Consider the following 20523-nt stretch of genomic DNA (forward strand, 5'->3'; position numbering starts at 1 on the left):
TAAAATTTGTTTTACATCCACAAATATAAATTTTGAAACGATTTACCTTATCCCCAAATTAGTTAGTTTTTATCCCGCCCAACAAGAACATAGAATCAAACTTCCTAAAATACCTTTTGATATAATTTTTTTTCCATAATTTAAGCCTAAAGATAAGGATTATTAACTTAACAGATAAACGTATCTCACTTGCACAATTCCCCCTTGGTTTCTTCTTCTTTCCCTATTCGTTGGATTGGGTTCCCTCCTCTTCTTTCCCACCTCGTCGGGATCCCAACAAGTACCTATTCTAAGATCAATGAAACTTGAAACAGAAAGTCCACAGTAGCCCCGATCATCATTCATAATGGATTAAAACTTGTCTATAATCATTGTTTTAACTTGAATAAAAATGTATGACCAAAAAAACTTGAATAATGTGAGAAGATTATAAGGAAATTAATATTTTCTTCTATGATTAATGATTTTACAGACAAACAACACTGTTTTTAACTTTGAAAGTGACGCATGAACAGAGTGTCTTGCAACCTTTATGTTAGAATTTATATTTAAGGGATTTTCTAGAGTGATTTCAATAAAAATCTATTGTAGTTATCTAGTATTAATTGTTATTGTTGCTTATCTTTAGGCTTAAATTATGGAAAAAAGTGATGCCAAAGGGTATTTTAGAAAATTTAGTTTATTTTCTTGTTGGGCGGGACAAAAACTAACTAATTTGGGGATTAGGTAAATCTTTTCAAAATTTGTATTTGTGGATGTAAAACAAATTTTAAATATACTTATCTTGTAATTATTTTTTGGGAAGCAGTTTTCTGTACGAGAGTGTGGCCTACACCAGCACTCCCATGTGTTTATCTCTCTCCTCCTTAAAATAAAAGGGTAGAGGTGTCTTTTCACATAGAGAGAAAAGAGAGAGACTCATGGGAGTGCTGGCGTAGGCCATACACTCCCTGAGAGAGAACTTTTTCCCTTATTTTTCTTGTGTAGTGGATCTAAGATATTTCCCCTGTCGTTTACCCTTGTTTGGCGTTCGGGCGCCCATGTATGAATAGAAAAAAACGCACACTTTGCATAGGTATAAATTAAAACCCTAGTCTTAGCCCTCCACGGAGTCCACGCTCTCTTCGGTCCATAGGGTTTGTAGCAGATTTCAACTGTAAGGTATCTCATTTTAGTTCTTCGAACGCCTGACTTGTTAATTCTGTCTCTCTTTCTGCCTGTATTTACTCTCTGGCAGTGACATTGTTAAGTTTTTTCATAAGGTTTAACAATTAAAACCGATCACCGGCGAACTTGCTTCTAATTTCCACTTTCTATAGATTTTGGGTATTGCAGTGGTTATCAACCCGAGGAAACTCTAGCTTGAAATCTTATAGCGGTGTAATGATCTGCCAAATTTGACATCAGAGCTCTGCCGTTGGTCCCTAATAGTGGATAAGAAGTTGTTTACAAGGTTTTAGTTCTCAACTTGATGGTGAAGATAGTCTGATTGATACGCCACTTGGGCTTTGCTTAATCTCCACCGAAATTGAGTTTCAAATAACACAGAACATGGTCAAACTTTCTTTTTACTAGTCAGTTTCCTCAGATTCTGGGTGTTGAAGTTTTGAGCTTGAGGAAACAGTAGTTTGAAATATTATAGGAGTGTAATGGTCGGAGAAATCTGCTGTTTGGGCTCCACCAGTGAGTCTATAACCCTCAATTGGACTGTTAAAATGGTTTTTGCTAGGTTTTAATTCTCAATTCCTTGGTGAAACTTATCTGATTAGTAGGGCTCTTGGGCTGGGCTTAATCCCCACTAAGTGCCTCGGATCATGTTTCAACACTTCATACCTGCCATTTTAGTTCTACTTGCATTTGTTTGCATTGGCAATTATTAAATTGCCTTTTTTTTCTTCTTTTTTAAATAAGTTTTTTCTTATTTTATTTATAAGTTTGGTTTTGAGGTTTGGGATACCTCTGGTTTGTGGTGGCAACAGTGAACTGATATTATTACAATTAACATGACGAACAGGGTGTGCCATGACTAACTTTATTTTGTAGGATCTCTCATCTTTTGGTTTGATTAGATCCTCTTGTAAATAACTTGAAATGGAACCTGAATAACTACTGGGGTTTAATCCCAGTATTCATATCATAATTGAGATTTAAATTTTAACACTTGTTCAGGGTATATAACCCCATGAATTCTGCTGTGTTTATGGACACATGTTTATTTCTTTATGTTTGACAGTTTTTGATATTTATTTTTGGTTAAATGTGCCTTGTGAGCCTTTTTAGTGATGCATGGCTTTGTATCTGGAGTAGATGATTTTGGCAACAGCTTAATCATCAGACATCTTGCTTTTAATTGTTGAAAGCATTTGATGCACACAGTTCATCATAAGAAACCCTATCAAGTGTTTGCGTGGCATGTGTGCATTTGGAATTGCGTTATGTGATGTTTTGGTCATTCTCTGAATTTGTTCCTTTCTTTTTTTTTACCTTAGCTATTAAATTTTCATGAAAATATACGATTTGATTATCAATGTATTCCGAATCCACTAATGAATATTTTTCAAATTTGTTTGTAGGTTATAAATCCTGAAAGCAAAAGTAAAAATGAGTTCTTACAACAATAACTTTGACAGCCTACTCCTCCAAACCTTGATGGGCAGATTACAAGTCCAAACCCCTTACCTCCACAAAAACTCCTCTCTCTCCCAAAGCTTGGAAGATATCCTACTTGATTCCAGTGCAATCCATGAAGATGACAACATGGAAAGAACTCCTCTCGCTAAAGAAGAGTCAAAGCTTGAGAAGGAGATCATTCGTATTATACTCAGTGGCAACACTGAAACTTTCAGACCAAATTCTGGGCAGGCAGTCACAATCGGCAAGCACCACGTCTGCATTGGTTTTCATGAAGAGAAGGGCTCTCATTATCGCATTTGGGAGTGGCATGGTCATATAATGCTGTTTGATGAGGAGAACGGATACTCACCAGAATATATCTATGGAAATTACTACGAAAGAGTGGCCAGGAAACCAACTGAAGATGCAGAGAAGGATGAGGAGGAAGAGGAGGAGAAGGAGAAGCAGTTGAGAGGAGGAAACTTGGGGCTGCGGGAGTTGATTGGTGGTGGTGACATAGTCAGTGGTCGAATTCTCCATAGGAACATGAATTCTGGTTCGGGGAGGTAAGAGTGTTGTTTCCTCCTTGTCTTGATTTTCCTAGTGGGGTTGTAGGCTTTTCAATTAGATTGATGACATGGTGTTGGACTGTTGGTGGGACTAAGTTGAGAATTGGAGCCACCCTGATTGGGATTTAGTTTTTCATGGCTTTCTGTAGATATGGCTGGATCTAGTTTTGGTTTACTTTCATGTTCATGAAATGTTGTTAGTAGTGGTTTGTGAATATTTAAAACATTTTGAAGGACTTCTTTTATGTAGATAAGATTGGCTTTTACACATTAGAAAAAGGAATTTATTTACTTCAGATTTGGTTATGAGAGTGTTCCAAGTTTGGACATTCTCAATCCTGCTTAGTTCTTTGGATTTTGTGTCTATAATTGGAATTTGAGTTTTCTGTACGTTTGAACCCTGAAGAGTGAAGTGCAAACTGCACCACCTGGGAAAAAGAAAAACAGAGTCTTATTTATATATAACCACATTATGATCAGAAGGTCTACCCAACCTCATCAACATATTAGTTGGGGGGGGGGGGTTGTAATGTAAGACTATAACCTGAATAGGTCTAATCCCAGATCTCCAAAGAACAAGAAAGAGAGCAATGGGATTCCCATAGAACAATGGGATCTTAAAAGATAACCAAGAGACACATTGGTTGGAGGAGAATGATGAGATCTCAAAAGATAACAAAAAGAAATAATCCCTCCAAGTAATAACCTGTTGAAGCAGCAATAATCTTGATGTGGTAATCTTCAAGAAATCGATGTGACAATCAGTTGAAAGAAATCTCAGCAGCTTGTAGCACTCTTGAGATCGATTTGAACAAATTAGGGTTTGGATTCAAGAACCGATGGAACGGGGTGGGAGAAGGGAATGGGGAAAGGTGGGGTTGGCTATCTCAGCCTGGGCATCTCACCCATCCCATCTCAGGATTTTCACATAGGCTAAAGCCAATATTTCATTAATCAAATTCGTGTACAATGCTGGCCTCTCTTACAAACTTATATAGAAGACTCAAAAATAGACTTAGACACTAAAAAGGAAAGGCCTAACCTTATCCTTAACTAAAAAGCTAACCTAAATTGACTAGGAAAGTGAAAGAATATAAAAAACAGACTCAAAATAGGACACTAACTAAACTAATGAAGCAAAAATCCCGTTTTTCTACTTTCTACCCCTAATTTAGGCTCATTAAATTGGCCAATTACAAGGTAAACCCATGGGATCAAACTCCCAATACATATATGACCCAACCCAAAGCTTATTTTGAATAAAATAAACCTTTTTGGTGACTTATCTACATCAGGGGGTCTAGAGAACTTATGTCAATCATTATCTAAAACTAACCATAAAATTTTATCATTTGTTAGTTTTACCTTCTAATCTGTGCATGATCGGTTGATAAGATTAATATATACTGTTAGCTGGTGTTTACAGTGGTTAGAATGAGCTCCTTAAACTAATTTGATTCAGAATACATAAGAATTATATGCTGCTTAGCTTAATAGTTAATGTGCTAGTTTGCCTACTTCAAATATAAGGAGCAGATTCAGGTTGTCAGGTAAGCTCACCCTATCGTAGCATAATTGTTGTCTTTCAGAGTAGGATTGGAGTTTCCAGCAAACAAATGATTTAAACAGGTAACGGTTAAGGGGATTCATTGGAATGGGACACACCATCTTACCGCTTTCCCTATGGAGATCTGCTAATCTCTCATTATATTTATAATATCTTGAATGAACTTCTTGTTCGAATGGGAGTCTGATGTAGTTTACTGAGAAAGCAGATCCGGTTAACGATTCCCTAAGCGTATAATTTGTTTTAGGGACAGAACTCCTTGATTTGCAGTCTTTGAGATAACTCTCATTTGCCTTTTTACTTTCAAATTATATTTCTAGTCTTTTGGCGTTAACTCTGCCACATGACTTTTTGGAGATTGTATTCCTTGCATTCTTCCGGTTTCCTTAGTACTTCAGTTAGGAGCCATCATGTGATGAAGAAAATAACAGTAAAATTTTCTGCACAATTGTAGCATTGTTTTTGCCTTCTTTTTTTCCTAGGAAAAAGATATGGATTACCTAGGTTGGTGATGTTTAGAAATTTCATCTGACAGCAGATGTCCGTACTTCCAGGATGGCAATTCCGACTGTTGCATAAACAGGTTACGGTCTCGCTGACCACTTGTCAAATTTCAGTCTCAAATTCGATATTTGCCCTGTCATGTAAAGGCATACCTTCCCATGTATGTCCATGCACCCCGTCTAGTCTTGTGCACCATTTTCGTAGTCCTGGACTTTTTAATGGTTTGTTTTGCCATCTGGCCAACTTGAAGTATACTGAAATTTGACATGTGGGCAGGTGACCTTGGGATCAACTTTTCCACAAAATTTGGGCCCTGATGGAACTGTCACATGGCAGATATTCGATGTCAGGTGTAATTTTGTAGATCACCAAAATGGGTGTCCCCTAACAAGGTCCATTTTTTTTTTTCAAAATTTTGAGAACAGAAATGGTGGTTCCACATAGATACATTATTGGGATGGTTAAGAAATCATCTGATTGAGTATTACTAAGGGACAATCCTTCCATTCTAAACCAATTCTAGATGTTAAATGAAACCTCCTTTCTTACGTTCATTCTTTTCTTTATTTTCAACAACTGTGAAATTGTCACTGAAGATCTAAATTTTCTGTAAAAGAGTGATGCATTTGACTAGAGTGATTTATCGTTGAACACATCGTCTGGTTCTCTAATATATGTTTCAGTTTCATTTCGTTTTTTTGGTTGAAGTTTCAATTTCAATAGTCTTGCTCTACTTTATTCCAATTTCGATTTTTTATGATTCTATTTGGCCTTTTGTCTTGATTATTATTTGCAGTGTAGGAAAACAGGGATCCGAATCCAACGTGACACAGCAAGGTTAGGACATAGGGTCCTCTCCGAAGCTACAACAGTAGACAGATTCCAGACTGGGAGCCCGAGCATTGCTTGTGATTCATGTGAAGCTACTCCAGCCCCAATTACTGTCATACTAAAAATGGAGTACCTAGGTACTGCTATCTTCATTACAGAATGCCAGAGAGAGAGAGAGAGAGAGAGATGCACTTTTATGTTGCTGTTTGTGTCTCTGTTCTTTTCCTAAATCTTGATGTGTTCGATTTGTATCAATATTGTTGAGAGCTCTACAAGGTATACTAGGAACATTCAATTGGTGATCTGCCTATACAAAATAAAAAATTATGTGCTGAATTTAATTCTATTGATAAGAAATTGAGAGTTTCTCTCAACTTACATGTGATAATCCCCATTTGGTGACATTCTTTTTGGAGTGATTCCAGTGATTTTTTGTTTTGGAGGATCACTCTTGTAGTGGAAAATGTGTTGTGGACAATTCCGGATTGATTTTTTTTGTTCCCACAGAATGAACTTGTGAAAAATTTGCTCTGAGATAAAAAAACATAAATTGCAGAATCTAAAGATTTTTGATTTTGTGATCTCAAATACATTTGGAGATTCATTCCAACTAGAAGTTGAGCCCAAGCCGGACTCTTTTCCTCGTGAGCCTGCCCCTTACCTCCTCCCATATTCCTGTTTATCTTTATGTATATTTATCTCTCCCTCTCTCTTAATTCCTGATTTTTTTTCTTCTTATTTTCTATTATGATAGGGTTTACTGTTCAATCTGCTGGTTCTGTTGGCAATTACATAGGTTAGAAGCTCTCTCTCTGTCTCTTTCCTCATCCCTTGTCGCATTGTTACATGCGAGTGAGATCGATGAATTTGTATGCCGTGATCTGTATGCTGTGATGGTTTTATTTTAGGAGTTTGATTCTGTGAAATAATCATAGAATAAGGAATCACTCTATGCACCAGTATTTTTCCAAATAAATTTTTTTTTAAAGAAGGTTTAGTTAGGTGTCATACGTTGCATGAAAACTATGGGTATACTAGCCTATCTCCTCTAAGCTTTCCATCTCACAGTTTTCTATTCTCCATTTTAAGTTTGCCATATACTTAAGGAGTTTTTCAATTATTTTTTGTTGTGCAAACAGTTTTCTTCTTCCTTTGTTGTCTGTTGTTGCTGTTGCTGTTGATCCCCTTCTTGTAGGATGTGCATTCTGGTCAAAGTCAAGGGATTCATTTCAAGTGAAACCTTCATTTCACTTTCTCCATTTAAATTTACAGTAAAAATATTTTCAACCTTTGTCAGAAGCATCAAAAAGGGCAAAGATCTTGATCGATCATGATTTTCAGCACAATATATCATGAATTTAAACAAAATGTTTGGTAGATTGATTTTCCTACCAGTCATGATACAATACACAATAAAAGCTTGAATGAGATGAACTGTATCCCTATTCCCTTTTCTTGGCAAAACATTCATCTGAACTATATAACTCAAATCCTTGCTGCAAACTTGAAGGCATTTTGTTCAATTTTCCATTTCTGTCCAAACAGATGACATTACTAACTTCTTCATGATCAACATTGGGATTCAAGGAAATATCTTCCCCTGCATTAGTTCATTTCAGATATCAAGAATCTAATCAAGCAATCTAGAATCAAATTCAATTCTTTTGCCCTTAACAAAAGATTTTATCCTTCTAATACCTTTAATTGTAATTACTTCCAAATGATAATAAAACAGTCTAACAAGTGTGGGGTGTCATATTTCATTTTTTTTGTGGCTATGGATTCCCAATAAAAAATGGAATGCATCAAAGTCAGATAATCTTACAAAATTCCTAGTCAGAACATGTTTATTTTCATACTTATTTTAAAACAAATTCCTAACATCCTTAGATTCAAATTGGATTGAATGTAATGATGACTCAGAGCTAGACTTATCTTCAACCTCTCTACTAACCTAGTCATGGAATGGTTTAGTAAGAGATTCCATTTACTTCTGCCACGGGTTCTACCACCCCTACTTCTTCCTCTTCTTCCTTCCCTGCCTTGAGAACTAGGGTTTCTAGTTATTTTCAATATTTATGTAATCTAGGTGATGTTTGGAAGATGGTTTTGAGATTTTTTGCAAGACAATATAAGTCGTTTTTTATAACTATATCCTTAGACATACGTGATTAATTTCTTTAACCCAAATAAAAGTAATGTACTTACAATATGCGACACTGTCTACGACTACCAGACAAACATGCTCATAGCATGCCTTAAGAGTCGATCCTCAACAGTTTTACGGATAGGGAGGATCCCATCCTCCAATTTCTTCAGTAAATGGTCTGTGAAACTTCTCAAGCTTTGATAAATCAAGTTTAGTACTTAATCTTCCTTCAACCCTTTTGACTGTAGTGCCTTTTGATTGCCTTGATCGTATTTTTAACTTGCAAGACAAAATTTCTTTTTGGTATTCACTTTTACTTGGGTCCAACATGATGTCTTTTATGATAGATAATTTTGACATGTCTTTTCTTTCCACAATTATAATGTCTAATAGGGTGCAAATAGGTGTTTTGCATTAAATGCAAAGCTGATGGTAGCCTTGAACAATACAAGGCCCGTTTAGTTGCAAAAGGGTTTTCATCAACAGCATGGGCTTGACTATGGTGAGACCTTTAGCCCTGTCGTCAAGCTCACCACTATTCGAAGTGTTTTATCTATTGCTATGTCTCAAGGCTGCGCCATCTATCAATTAGATATGCACAATGCCTTCCTACATGGCCGTTTACAAGAAGAAGTATACATGTAACAGCCGCCTGGTTTTGTGGACAAGTCCACCGGTGGGTTTGCTATTTTTCTTGGTCCAAACCTTATCTCCTAGACCTCTTGCAAGCAATGCACGGTTGCCCGATCCTCTACAGAGACTGAATACAAGGCCCTAGCAGATGCATCTGCAGAGCTCATTTGGCTAGAATCTCTGTTTCAGGAACTTGGATTTCCATTAACTGGCCCACCCATTCTTTGGGGCGACAACATTGGTGCCACCTACCTCTCTACCAACCCCGTTTTTCATACGCGCACCAAACACGTGAAAATTGATTTTCACTTTGTTTGAGATCGCGTCGCAAAACAGCGTCTACAGGTTCATTTTATCTCCACAAAAGATCAATTGGCGGATATGTTTACCAAGGCCCTTGGCACTACACGTTTTCAATTTTTGTGTGAAAAACTGAAGATTCGCGTGCCGGAATCTCCACCTTGAGGGGGTGTATTGAGGAGTCTTTCTCCCTTGACTTGCACAAGGGGCAACATGGTTTCTACTGAGAATGGAAACCTAGATTTCACACCTCATCAGAGATCCACATATGATATGGATTCCATACAAGAATGGCAACTTGACTCCTAGTTATTCACTATAGCTTGGTTTCATATTTTATGTGTATTTTATGTAACCACTCTTATCCACTTACCTTGTATATATCCTAAGAAGGATCTCACGTTTTGTCCACTCTTTATATACTCTATAATATTGAGAGATTTCAGAATTAATAGAAAACACATTCACTCTAACAAGTAATATTAATGGTGATGATGATAAAGAAGAAGCTTCAGTGATTGAGCCGCCTCCTCCTCCTCAAACTCAAACTGCTGATGATCAAGTCCTCACTCTCATCAAGAAAACCCAAATGGATAAGTTCAGGGTACGTATTTAATTAGCTTGAATTAATATATTGAACTTAATTTCTGGGTTACAAGCAAATAAAATCCCTTTTAACCTGTAAAAATAAACGTGTACATGATTAGTTCACGTAATTAAATGTGAAAAAAAAACAAAGATTACAAGCAAGAAACAACAAAACATTCCAGTACCTTCAGCCCGGCCAAGATAAGTAAGACGCCCTTGGGATCCTTCAGATACTCAATATCGGGGATGAAATTTTTTTTCTTTCTTGTGCATATGAACCATGCAGCTTTCTATGTTATCATGTTTTAAATCACACATAAAGCAACAGGAAGGTTCCAACTCTTCTTCTTCTTCTTCATCATCATCATCATCATCATCTTCACCCATGTCATCATTTGAGGCTTTATCCACATCCAACTGGGTTAATGAATCAGTGGCTTCATCAACCAAATAGTCCTCGATCTGCGTTGATTTCCTCCCATTCATCTTCACTCTATTCATTCTCCTTCTTGTTAGCAGCCTCTCCAACACTTGATTGTGATGCCCGCATTAAATGAGTTCTTGATTTAAGATGTTGAGCATGCGCTTCACACTTCTATAACCTTTGGCACATAGAGCACAGCTGTACTGTATAGCATAGGGGCCGGTCTCCTTTGACTTATTTTGTTCTTGGGCTAATAATGCAGCTTGCCACTTGTCGGCTCGTTATAACAGCGTTTTGAAAAAATCTCATGCAAAGAAAGTGATTAGTCAAATTGGGATAAATTTCTTAAATAGAAAGAGATTTGTTTCCATTTCCACTCTACGGTTTCAGAAAATGTTCTCCTTCTGCTTGAGCTATTCAAAATTAATTAGGGTCCTTAAATCACTGTGTTGCATGATTTTGGGTCTTCCAAGTTGCTAGGGCTGATGGTTTTTGATATTTTGGCTGAGGAATAACCACAAGATCTGGTCCCCTTATTTTTCCCATTAAATAAAAAACGGCTGAGCCCTTTTTTTTACATACATATTCTAAAAAAAATTATAATCAATCTACTAATTATTTTATTTAAATTGTTGTAACATTGAAACATTATTATTGCCTACTTTAATGAAAATTGGTATTGGTTTTGTTATAGAAAAAATATTCCCGATGGTTAAAAGCAAAGATCTATTAGTTTGTACGCGGATGATCTTATTTTCTTCGGGGAAGCGACCATGACTAATTTCTCATATGGCCTTCGCGGATGATCTTATTTTCTTCGGGGAAGCGACCATGACTGAAGCAAGAGTATTGAATAGTGTACTAGATACATATTGCAAGGCTTCAGGACAGAAGATCAACCTTAGTAAGCCTACGGCCCAGTTCAACCCTAATGTTCAATCAGCCACGAAGCGCCAGCTTAGGGAGTACTTTCAGATTATTCCGACTGCCTCACTTGACAAATATTTGGGCATACCATACAACAGTGGCAAGTTATCTAAGCAACAATGTGCCAGTCTGTTATCCAGGGTAACCACCAAACTACAACATTGGAAAACACAATTTCTCAGTCCTGCAGGCAAGACCATCTTGATCCAAGAATCTCTTTCAGCAATGCCCTAATATCTCATGTCTTGCTTTAAACTTCTAGCTGCAGTACAAAAATCTTTGGATACGGTTAATCGTAGCTTCTACTGGTCAAATGGGACTTCTACTTCTGTTCCTACTATCTCTTGGACCACCATATGTCAACCCAAAAGAAGAGAGGGATTAAATATTAAACTCTTTGCACCGATGAACCAGGCTCTCCTAGGTGAGAAGAGTTGGGAGCTCATGTTTCCACCATCATCCTTGTGGGCTAGATTAATGAAGGAGAAGTATTTCCCCAATACTAGCTTTCTTCAAGCTAAATGCCATGCGAATGCTTCTTGGGGCTGGAAATCAATTTGCTCCACTCGTGATCTACTGCGGCTAGGCATATATCATCAAGTAGGCAATGGCAACACCAACAATCCGTGGACTGATTATTGGATACCTTCTTGTCCCCCCTCTACAGCTCTTTTCCCCCTTCTGCCCCATGCTCCATCCTCGGTTGACTTCTTCATTGATCCCTACTCACGGCAGTGGATCAGAGAGAGGATCTTTCACTGGTGGCCTCCTGACGTGGCATGTAAGATTCTATCCATCCCTATCCCCATCTTCCACACTGAGGATCGTATAGTTTGGTAGATTACATCTTCAGGAATCTTTTCAGTGGCCTCGGCTTATTCTCTGGCGATTGAAAAGGGTACACAACCAAGTGACAAGGGGTGGCTTCGAGTATGGCATCTCCTAACCGCTCCTAAGATACAACATTTGATCTGGAAAACTCTCCATCAGAAACTCCCACTCCCAGATCTCCTGAATCTCTGAGGATTTAACCAAAATTCTATATGCCATGTTTGTCAGCATCAGCCACAGACAACCTCACATTTGTTCTTAATGTGTGACAGAATATGGAATATATGGAGACAAGTTGGATTGTTACATCTCTTCACCAGTGAGGACATTCGCTCTGGAATTAGCTCGGCTCTACACAGTCCTCATAAGACTAATAGAAACAATTAGAGTCAAGTTTCTCTCTTATGTGGGCTTATATGGCATATTTGGATAGCATACTGGGATCTTGTCTTTCGATAGGTACCCTTCAACCCTGCGGCTATTACCCTCAGAGCAATTGTGATTGCTAGGGAACAGGAACAGGAACAGAACTGCACTGAACATAGGAGGAGAGAAGTGAGTTTGGTTCAATGGCAGCCTCCAATAGTACCTTTTATGAAATTTAATGTGGATGGAGCAAGTCAGGGTAATCCTGGCCGCGCAGGCATGGGAGGAGTATGTCGATCATCCAATGCCTCTTTCATTTGTGATTTTTCTTAAGGAATAGGATGGAATTTCGCTTTGGTGGCAGAAGCTCTTGCTGTCCAGAGAGCCTTGAGATTAGCTCTCCAATTGGGTATCTCCTCTCTCATCGTGGAAAGCAACAATCTCCTTGTGGTGAATATTCTTCAGAACAACAATTTGGAGACTCCTTGGAAGATATACTCTGTAATTCAGGACTGCAAAATACTGGCTATCTGTTTTAATCATATCAACTTTGTCCGTACTCTTTGTGAAGCCAATACAGTAGCAGACAAGCAAGCCACCATTGGAGCCACAACTCAGAATAGCCATGTCTAGATTGATTCCCCACCCCCTCAATGTATCCTCCCTCTCTTCTCTGACTCTTCTGGAACATTGTTCCAACGTTAATAAAATCTCTTTATCAAAAAAAAATAAAATTAGTATGTACGCTGTTAATTGAGAAATCTTTGACAATGGAGGTATGAATATGTATTGTGTCGTCGAAATATTAGTTGCGCATTTTGTACGTATCCTTCTTTTACTGTTATTAAAAGTTCATTACCAATCAAACGAGTTGGAAACTTGGCATATTGTTTCGTGTACTCATGTAAGTATTTTTTTATCATCCATCGATCCCTTCTTTTAGCTCTACTCTAAAAAAAGTTTTGAAAATTTTTCATAACTAATATTACGAACCTGTTTTTTTTAATCTTTTGGTAGAAGATATTACAAACACGTGCATTTGCACGTACATAACTACATTTGTTCTTTTAATTAATATATATTATATTATTATATAAAAGTACGTTGTGGCAAATCTTTTAGTTACCTATTCTTCCCTTCATTCTTATCTAAAATTCCATTCTTCAAATCTTAGGCACCGTTTGACGATGTTATATTTTTAGTGTTTCTTACCAGTAACGTTATCAGAATACAAATGAAACAAAAAAACCGTTTGATAAATTCATTTTGTTTCACTTGTTTTTTATAACAAAAATCAAAATTTATAACAATTTATGCTTAAAATAACGTTTTTGAACTATTTGTTGTTATTACCACTTTGTGGTCCAAAATCCAAAATGTTACCCGCGTGTTACAGAAAGGGAGCCGAAGAAAGGTCTCCTCTCCCTCAACTCTCGCTCGACCCTTCCCTAAGCCTCTCCTCTCTCAACCTCCATAGGGAAATATGGGGAAGGAGACAAAGAACCTGCAACTCGTCGCCGCCAGTGCTGATTTCTCCAACCTCAAGCTCGCCCGCTCGAGATCTCCTACCGCCTGCAACTCGTCGTCGCCATCTAGGGTTAGTTCTATTGCTTTCTTTTGCTTCTTCTTCTTCTTCTTTTTTTCACTGCACAATCCCTAATCTCTGCATCTTCGAAATCCCTTAAATGGTAGGAGACCTAGCAGTCATGGACTCATGGCGGCACTAATAAACCTAAAACAACCTCTGCTTTCATTGGTTTGGACCTCCCATTTCCATTTTTATTCACGTCTGAAACCTTCCACGGTGAAACTCAGATTTCGAAGCTCTGCTACGAAGATGGCGATGGTTGGGTCTCAGAGGGTTTTTGTCACGCCCCTATTCCAGATAAGGAATATAATATCATATAAAGGGTGACTAGGACGACGCGTGTCATCCTACTAAACCGCCCGGATCACTGACACAGTGTCCCAACGCACAGTCATATCCAATATTAACACAATATAATATTAGAATGCAGAAAAGAGGAATATTACATTCCAAGGATCAGTAGTATTGCGGAAGCGTATAAATCGAATAGTTACAAGATGTTCAAAGCTAGATGATAAATACAGTAATTAGTTACATTTCCAATGACCATCTAATAACTATCAAAAATGGTATTACAGTAAGTATTTCACCATAGGCCTTAGCCTCAAAAGTGATCAAAAGGGATCGAGTCCCGAATATCCTCACGGCCCGTAGGCACAATCATCACAAGGACACCCGTCGCCATGTTCCTCAAACACGGCCTCCGGTTCCTCCTCACCGATCTCAGCGTATCCCGAGGGCTGAACTCCAAGTCCCGCGAGATATCCGTCACCTGCACCATAATCTAAAAAGTGTGCGCACGAGGGGTTTAGCTCCACTGAGCCAGTGAGGGGATGGGGATGCACAAACACGCAATTCACATAGTCCAATGATGCATGCACATGTTAAGTCCATTTTTCCACCTAACACACAACTAAGTCAATGGCATATGCTACTGTGACAACTCGGGAGACACTGTGGGTCACTTAACTTATCGCCACAATGAAACCTCAATTGTCACGTGGGACCTACGCCGATCGAAGCCTCCAAGACCACTCGGTGGCGGACCCACGATAACCAATACTACCATGATGGCCTCTCCCACCTCCACGAGAATCCGTTGTCGATTACCCAACACCTAAACCCCCTGTTGGTAAGGGTCGTAGCATAAGGGTGTGAAATCCTAGCCACAAATATACTACATGCAAGTCCTATCGTCCCGAGAGGTAATCCGGCGCATCAACTTTTCATCCGGTTTAGTGCCCGGTTACGAGACCGGCGCACTGATTCAACATGACATTCAACATAATTTCTTCATAAATGTATATAGTGTTCGGGGTTCCGGCACCGGTACCCACCGGCACCGAGACCCATCAAGGTACGACATTACCAATCAACATTATAACAAATAGATATAAAATTATGCAATATGCGCAAACATGCTTATTAATTATAATGAGTACATAATATATAATGCAATAATAATAACAAGCCCAAACAACCAAACCCACTCACTACGTATACGCCAAGCACCAAGATTATCAGTTGTCGCCTCGATCAAGCAAAAAGCCACAAAAGTGAATATTTTAACCTATACAAAGAGTGAAATAAGGTTAAACGAGCGAAGGGAACGGATCCCCAAAAGGTCTCCCATAATCACTTAAGTATAAGGTTTCAGAAACAAAGTGGTTGCAGGAGTGGTTTCATGCCCAAATTCGCAACCACATGTAAATCCTAGGAAAGGGGTTCGGACGAGTTTTAGTCAAGGTCGGATGCGGATGTGGTTTGAGAAAGCTGAAACCGAGTGTAAATCCGACCTTCACGAGGGGCTCAGGACAATTTTGGTCAAGGTCGGATGCAGATGTGGTTTCAGAAAACTGAAACCGAGTGTAAATCCGACCTTCACAGAATCCTTCTCGGGAAGGTAATTTCAGGGTGGTTTCTTGCAGGTCTGAACCCACATGTAAACCCTCACACCTTCAGGTCCAAAATCCGAAGGATTCCCCTCCAAGGACCCATTTCAAGTGGTTTTAAAGCACAAGGACTTCAAGAAAACTCCATCCTAAGCTCATTAGGGTCCAACCTTAAATCTCTCAAATGGCAATGAGAACCCTCACATTAGAGCTCATAATGGAGTGAAATAACTCCACCATAGCTTGGCTTTAATGCTCCATCGACTCCCTAGGTTCAAAGAGAGATCTAGGTCAATCTCTCCCATTACCCAACCCCTTTTAAAATCCAAAATAGAAGAAAGAAGAAGCTTACCTACCCCCAAGATGAGAGCTCCACGATTTATGGCCCAAGAGATGGGGTCTCCACCTTCCTCCAAGCCTCTCTCTCCTTCCTCTTTCTCTTCCTCTCCTCTTTCTCTCCTCTTTCTCTCCTCCACGATTTAGGGTAGAAGAGAATGATGAAGGAGAAGTGATGTTCTCTCTCTCCCTCATGGACTCATTTATAATAAATGGGTATTTGGGTACCTCTAGTCAAATGGGTCATGAGGCTTAATGGGTCAACCCATTAGTTCCATGTGGGTAAGTGGATGGAATAACCCATCATTGGGTCAATAGGTTAAATGGGCCTGCCCACAACCTTAATTAGGGAAAAGCCCATTCTTAGATGGGCTCAAATGAGATGGGTATAAGTCCCCAATGTACTTCCTAAAGGTACGCGGGACCCGAACTTAAATTATTCCCTTCTCTCATGAAATAGCTCGAGCGGTTCAAGCCCGGACCCGCACTTCGAGGTTACCAAGGGAAGAATAATTAATAAGTCTTGAGGCTAGAACTTACTTTTCCCCTGTCATGGTTTATTACCCATGACCCCGAACAGCTTCGCCACGGCAATGCTAAGCTCATCACCGAACGAAATATCCAACTGAGGTGACGGTCCAGGATGCTCTCTCCTGAACTCCTCGCTTCCCGGGCTGGTACTTGGAGGGTAATCGACGAAGTCACCGTCAACGAACTTTCCCCACTGGCGGTTGAGGAATCTTTCCTCCACAGGCAAACCCGTGCTGTGGTCAACGATTTTGTAGCTAGGTTTGACCATCATGGAGAACAGGTCACCAGCATACATGGCAGCGGTATCTACACGTCACGAGAAGAAATGATATTTAATTATATCCCGGGGTACGGGTATAACAGTTTTTCATCCCAAAATCATTGATTCTCATTTGCACGTCTGGGCTTCCCCTGAAGAGGTGAAAATACCCAAATTTGAAGAAACCCCAGCTCTGCTTAATTTTATTTGTCTCGTTCTTGTTTTCACCATTTTTGTTTCTCTTTCTGGGTAGGCTGCTGACAAATACCCTTATTTCCCAGGCCAAGAACCGTCATTACCAGGAAGCGTTGATTTCTTGCTTAAGGTGCGTGCGGCTCTCTCTTATAAGCATTTCCTCGTCTTATTTTTATTGGCGTTTGTTTCCTTGTCTAATTTTCTTCCCCCCACTTTAAACTGTCTGGTATCTGAAGATGCAGAATAAATTCCATTGCTTCAAGGAAGTAATGAAGTTTGTGTTCCAAACTCTAATTTACAAAATAATTTCAAATTTGTTTGGTTTTGGAAATACACTTTGAGTTGTTTTCCATTTTCAGTTCTGGTGAACTGAGTTGGAGATCAATTTAGTGGATTCACCTGTGATTGTCTTCCAGTACATGAACTCTTAAATGAGGTCATTGAGTCTGCTTCTGATTGCTTCTACTTCTACCAACTCATTTTTGAGATCATTGTGATTTGTCCTTGCAACAGCTCTTCCTTTTTGGTCATATCTGTATTATAGAGTGACAATTGCATTTACTGAGTGTATAACATAAATTTTGGATTTTGTCCATTCTCTGTCACTGATAAGGTTTAATTCAATTTAATTTTAGTCCTCGACTTTTGGGGTCTTTAAAGAAACGATTTTCAACATCTGCTATATCATAGAAATTCATTAAGAGATGTGAATTGATTTTGTCTTTGCTTGCACACTAGGGATAGCTAATTCACTTTCATTGTACAAAATGTGTGGTGGTTACTTTAAACTAGAGGAAATTAGATTTGCTGCACATCCTTGACTCGACTCTTTTGGTTCATTATTATTTTGGATAGTTATAAAAGAATTATGCAGTAGGATATTGCAAGTTGGATAATTCTATATCTTCTATATTGAGATACCATTAATTTCATTATCCATTTGATTTCATTAATGTTACATGTAATCTTGGTAAATCTGGAGGAATGTACTTAGGACCAAGGGTTGAGTCCCGACCTCAACTACCATCCAATATTTGATGCAGTGCTTTTGTTCCTATGGGGCCTACAAAAAGAAAGGGAGGGGATCTATACTAGCTAAATCACTGTTTTGGCAGATGTGTTTGCAAAGAGTGGAATGAATGGAAAAGAAATGCCTAACTGGCCTAAGGTGCAAGTTTGACATATCCTGGCCTCACTTTATGGCTGGTGTTTTGTTCTCTCTCCTATTATATTCCCTCATCAATAAGATATCATTATAACCAATTGGGGGCAGGGTATTACTGTATATTTAGTTGAAGAGCGCAAAAGTGATATTTATGTGGTCATTGATTTTCCTTTGCTTGCTACTGCAGTGCATGGGAGAAGCAGGAGTAGATGGTGCTCTAATTGTCCAACCTATCAATCATAAATTTGATCATTCTCTAATAACAAGGTCAGTAAACTCTAAACCCACTCCTTCCTTCCTTCTGCCAGGCTAGCAAGTGGCCACTCAGAAGCCCCCTCAAGATTATGCCCAACAGCTCTATGGAAAGTATACAGAGTCCTTTGAAGAGTACATTACTGTAAAGGTGAGGAAGTTGTGGTTCTTTCTAATACTAATTATCAATAATTCACTATGTGACAGATTGCTGTGCATGAGAATTTGGTTTTACCTTTTTGTAGAGTTTGTACCAATTAAATGCCAGAGCTTTTGCACTGTATGACTCTTTGCTCAGCTTGTGTTAACTGTCACTTAATTGTGTGTATCAACCTTGTTCTCTCCTTGGTTAAAGTTTCTTCCTCCAAATTGTTTGTATGGATCTGTAGTTGTTGTTGTTCAAATTATCTGTTGTTTCCAAAATGGCAATCACTTGCTTGCTTTTATCCACTAGAAGGTAATGTTGTTAGTTTTTACTTTTAAGGCTGTCTAGGACAGGCTTTGTCCATTTTCCACCACTGCTTGTATAGGTTTATAAAAAGAATTTGGTCAATGTTTGTGGCTTGATGAAACCTGCCATTTGCACTTGGGACTGGATTGTGTCACTGTGATTCACAAAGCATTGGGACCTCCTCCACCCACTTTGAGAAATGAGAACCATATTTTGGTGTTGCTGAGGCTGAAGAAGGTTTCTGCTAGAAGGTTTGTTGTCAATTCCTGTTATGATTTTGGTGTTGCATCTTGAGTTTCACTTACATGTTCATCTTTTGCAAAGCCTATTACAAAAAGTTGAGGATTTTGATATGGAACTTGTTTCATTCTATCCTTTGCAAAAGACTCTACAATCTTTGCTCTTTCTTTGGACTGTTGAACACCTAAGCTCTCCCCATTCAAAGTTTCAAAAAAGACTCACCACAAGCTTCTCCACATCTGATCACCATCTCTTCTCTTTTTTCTTCTCCCTCTGTTCTTTTTCCACTGTCAATATTTCTGTCTGTTATCCATATGTTGAGTCATCATGGTGGATCACTGGATTACATACATAATGTTGAGTCATGATATGAATTTACTACAACACAGCTAATTAATTTGGATAAGTGTTGATGAAATTCTGTTGCTTCCATTGGATTACCACTTGTGATCTATTAATGTTTGCTTTGTGATATTTTTTTCTTTTCTTTTCTTTTATTTGTTTATTCTGACTTTGTTTAACATGCAGAATGAAATGGTTGATTGTGTTTAGTATTATCATTGAAGCATGGTTTGTGGCATGGTCTCATGGTTACTTGTAAATTTCAAATTTTACTTGTTGAGTCTTTAGCTCAAATTGGTAGAGCACTTGGAACATGAGGATGTCTCAACCATGTTCCAAGGGGATGGTGGTTCGAATCCACCAAGACCTTTTTTTAAATATTTTTATTAAAAATAATTTTGAATGTCCTACCATCCATGACTTTATATGTATTTTAGTAAAAATGGCAATTTTGTAATTTATATTAATCAATACAAAACTGTTACAGAAACAGGTTTTATCAAACACCTTTCAATATTAATAGTGTTCTGGATACGTTTCTAGAACAGGTTTATCAAACACCTTTCAGGGAGCCAGTAACATTATTCTGGTAACAATAACACCAAAATACGTTTTTAGTAAAAAACAAAACAGAAACGCTACTAACGTTGTCAAACGGTGCCTTAATCTTTATGTCATTCTTTCTTATAATTTCATAATCTTAGGTACCCTTAGTATTAATTACTATTTTTAATTAATATTAATATTAATAATATTTATTATTATTTAAAGCAAATCTTTCAATTACCTCTTTTATCCTTCATTCTTATCTAAAATTCTAATTTTCTATTCTTAATCTATGGGTCATTCCTTTTTATAATTTCATAATCTTAGGTACCCTTAGTATTAATTATTGTTTTTAATTAGTGGCAAATCTTTTAGTTACCTATTCTACCCTTCATTCTTATCTAAAATTCCATTCTTCAAATCT

At 38.2% G+C, this 20523-nt stretch overlaps 1 protein-coding gene and 1 long non-coding RNA gene across 2 annotated transcripts; both read left to right on the forward strand.

Moving 5' to 3' along the window:
- The first annotated feature begins 2534 nt into the window (after positions 1 to 2534).
- On the forward strand, positions 2535 to 3183 carry LOC122655335. Its single transcript, XM_043849540.1, has one exon. The coding sequence runs from the start codon at positions 2602 to 2604 to the stop codon at positions 3181 to 3183; it is 582 nt and encodes a 193-aa protein (XP_043705475.1). The 5' UTR covers positions 2535 to 2601.
- Positions 3184 to 17029: 13846 nt separating this feature from the next.
- On the forward strand, positions 17030 to 18555 carry LOC122653629. Its single transcript, XR_006331835.1, has 3 exons — positions 17030 to 17068; positions 17162 to 17233; positions 18456 to 18555. It is a non-coding gene; the product is annotated as an uncharacterized LOC122653629 (long non-coding RNA).
- The last annotated feature ends 1968 nt before the right edge of the window (positions 18556 to 20523 follow it).

The sequence above is a fragment of the Telopea speciosissima genome, chromosome 3, assembly GCF_018873765.1.
Source record: "Telopea speciosissima isolate NSW1024214 ecotype Mountain lineage chromosome 3, Tspe_v1, whole genome shotgun sequence".
NCBI classification, from domain to species: Eukaryota; Viridiplantae; Streptophyta; class Magnoliopsida; order Proteales; family Proteaceae; genus Telopea; species Telopea speciosissima.

What these genes read in the sequence shown, in the direction of transcription:
- LOC122655335 (XM_043849540.1), top strand. Translation starts at nt 2,602, where the DNA reads ATGAGTTCTTACAACAATAACTTTGACAGCCTACTCCTCCAAACCTTG.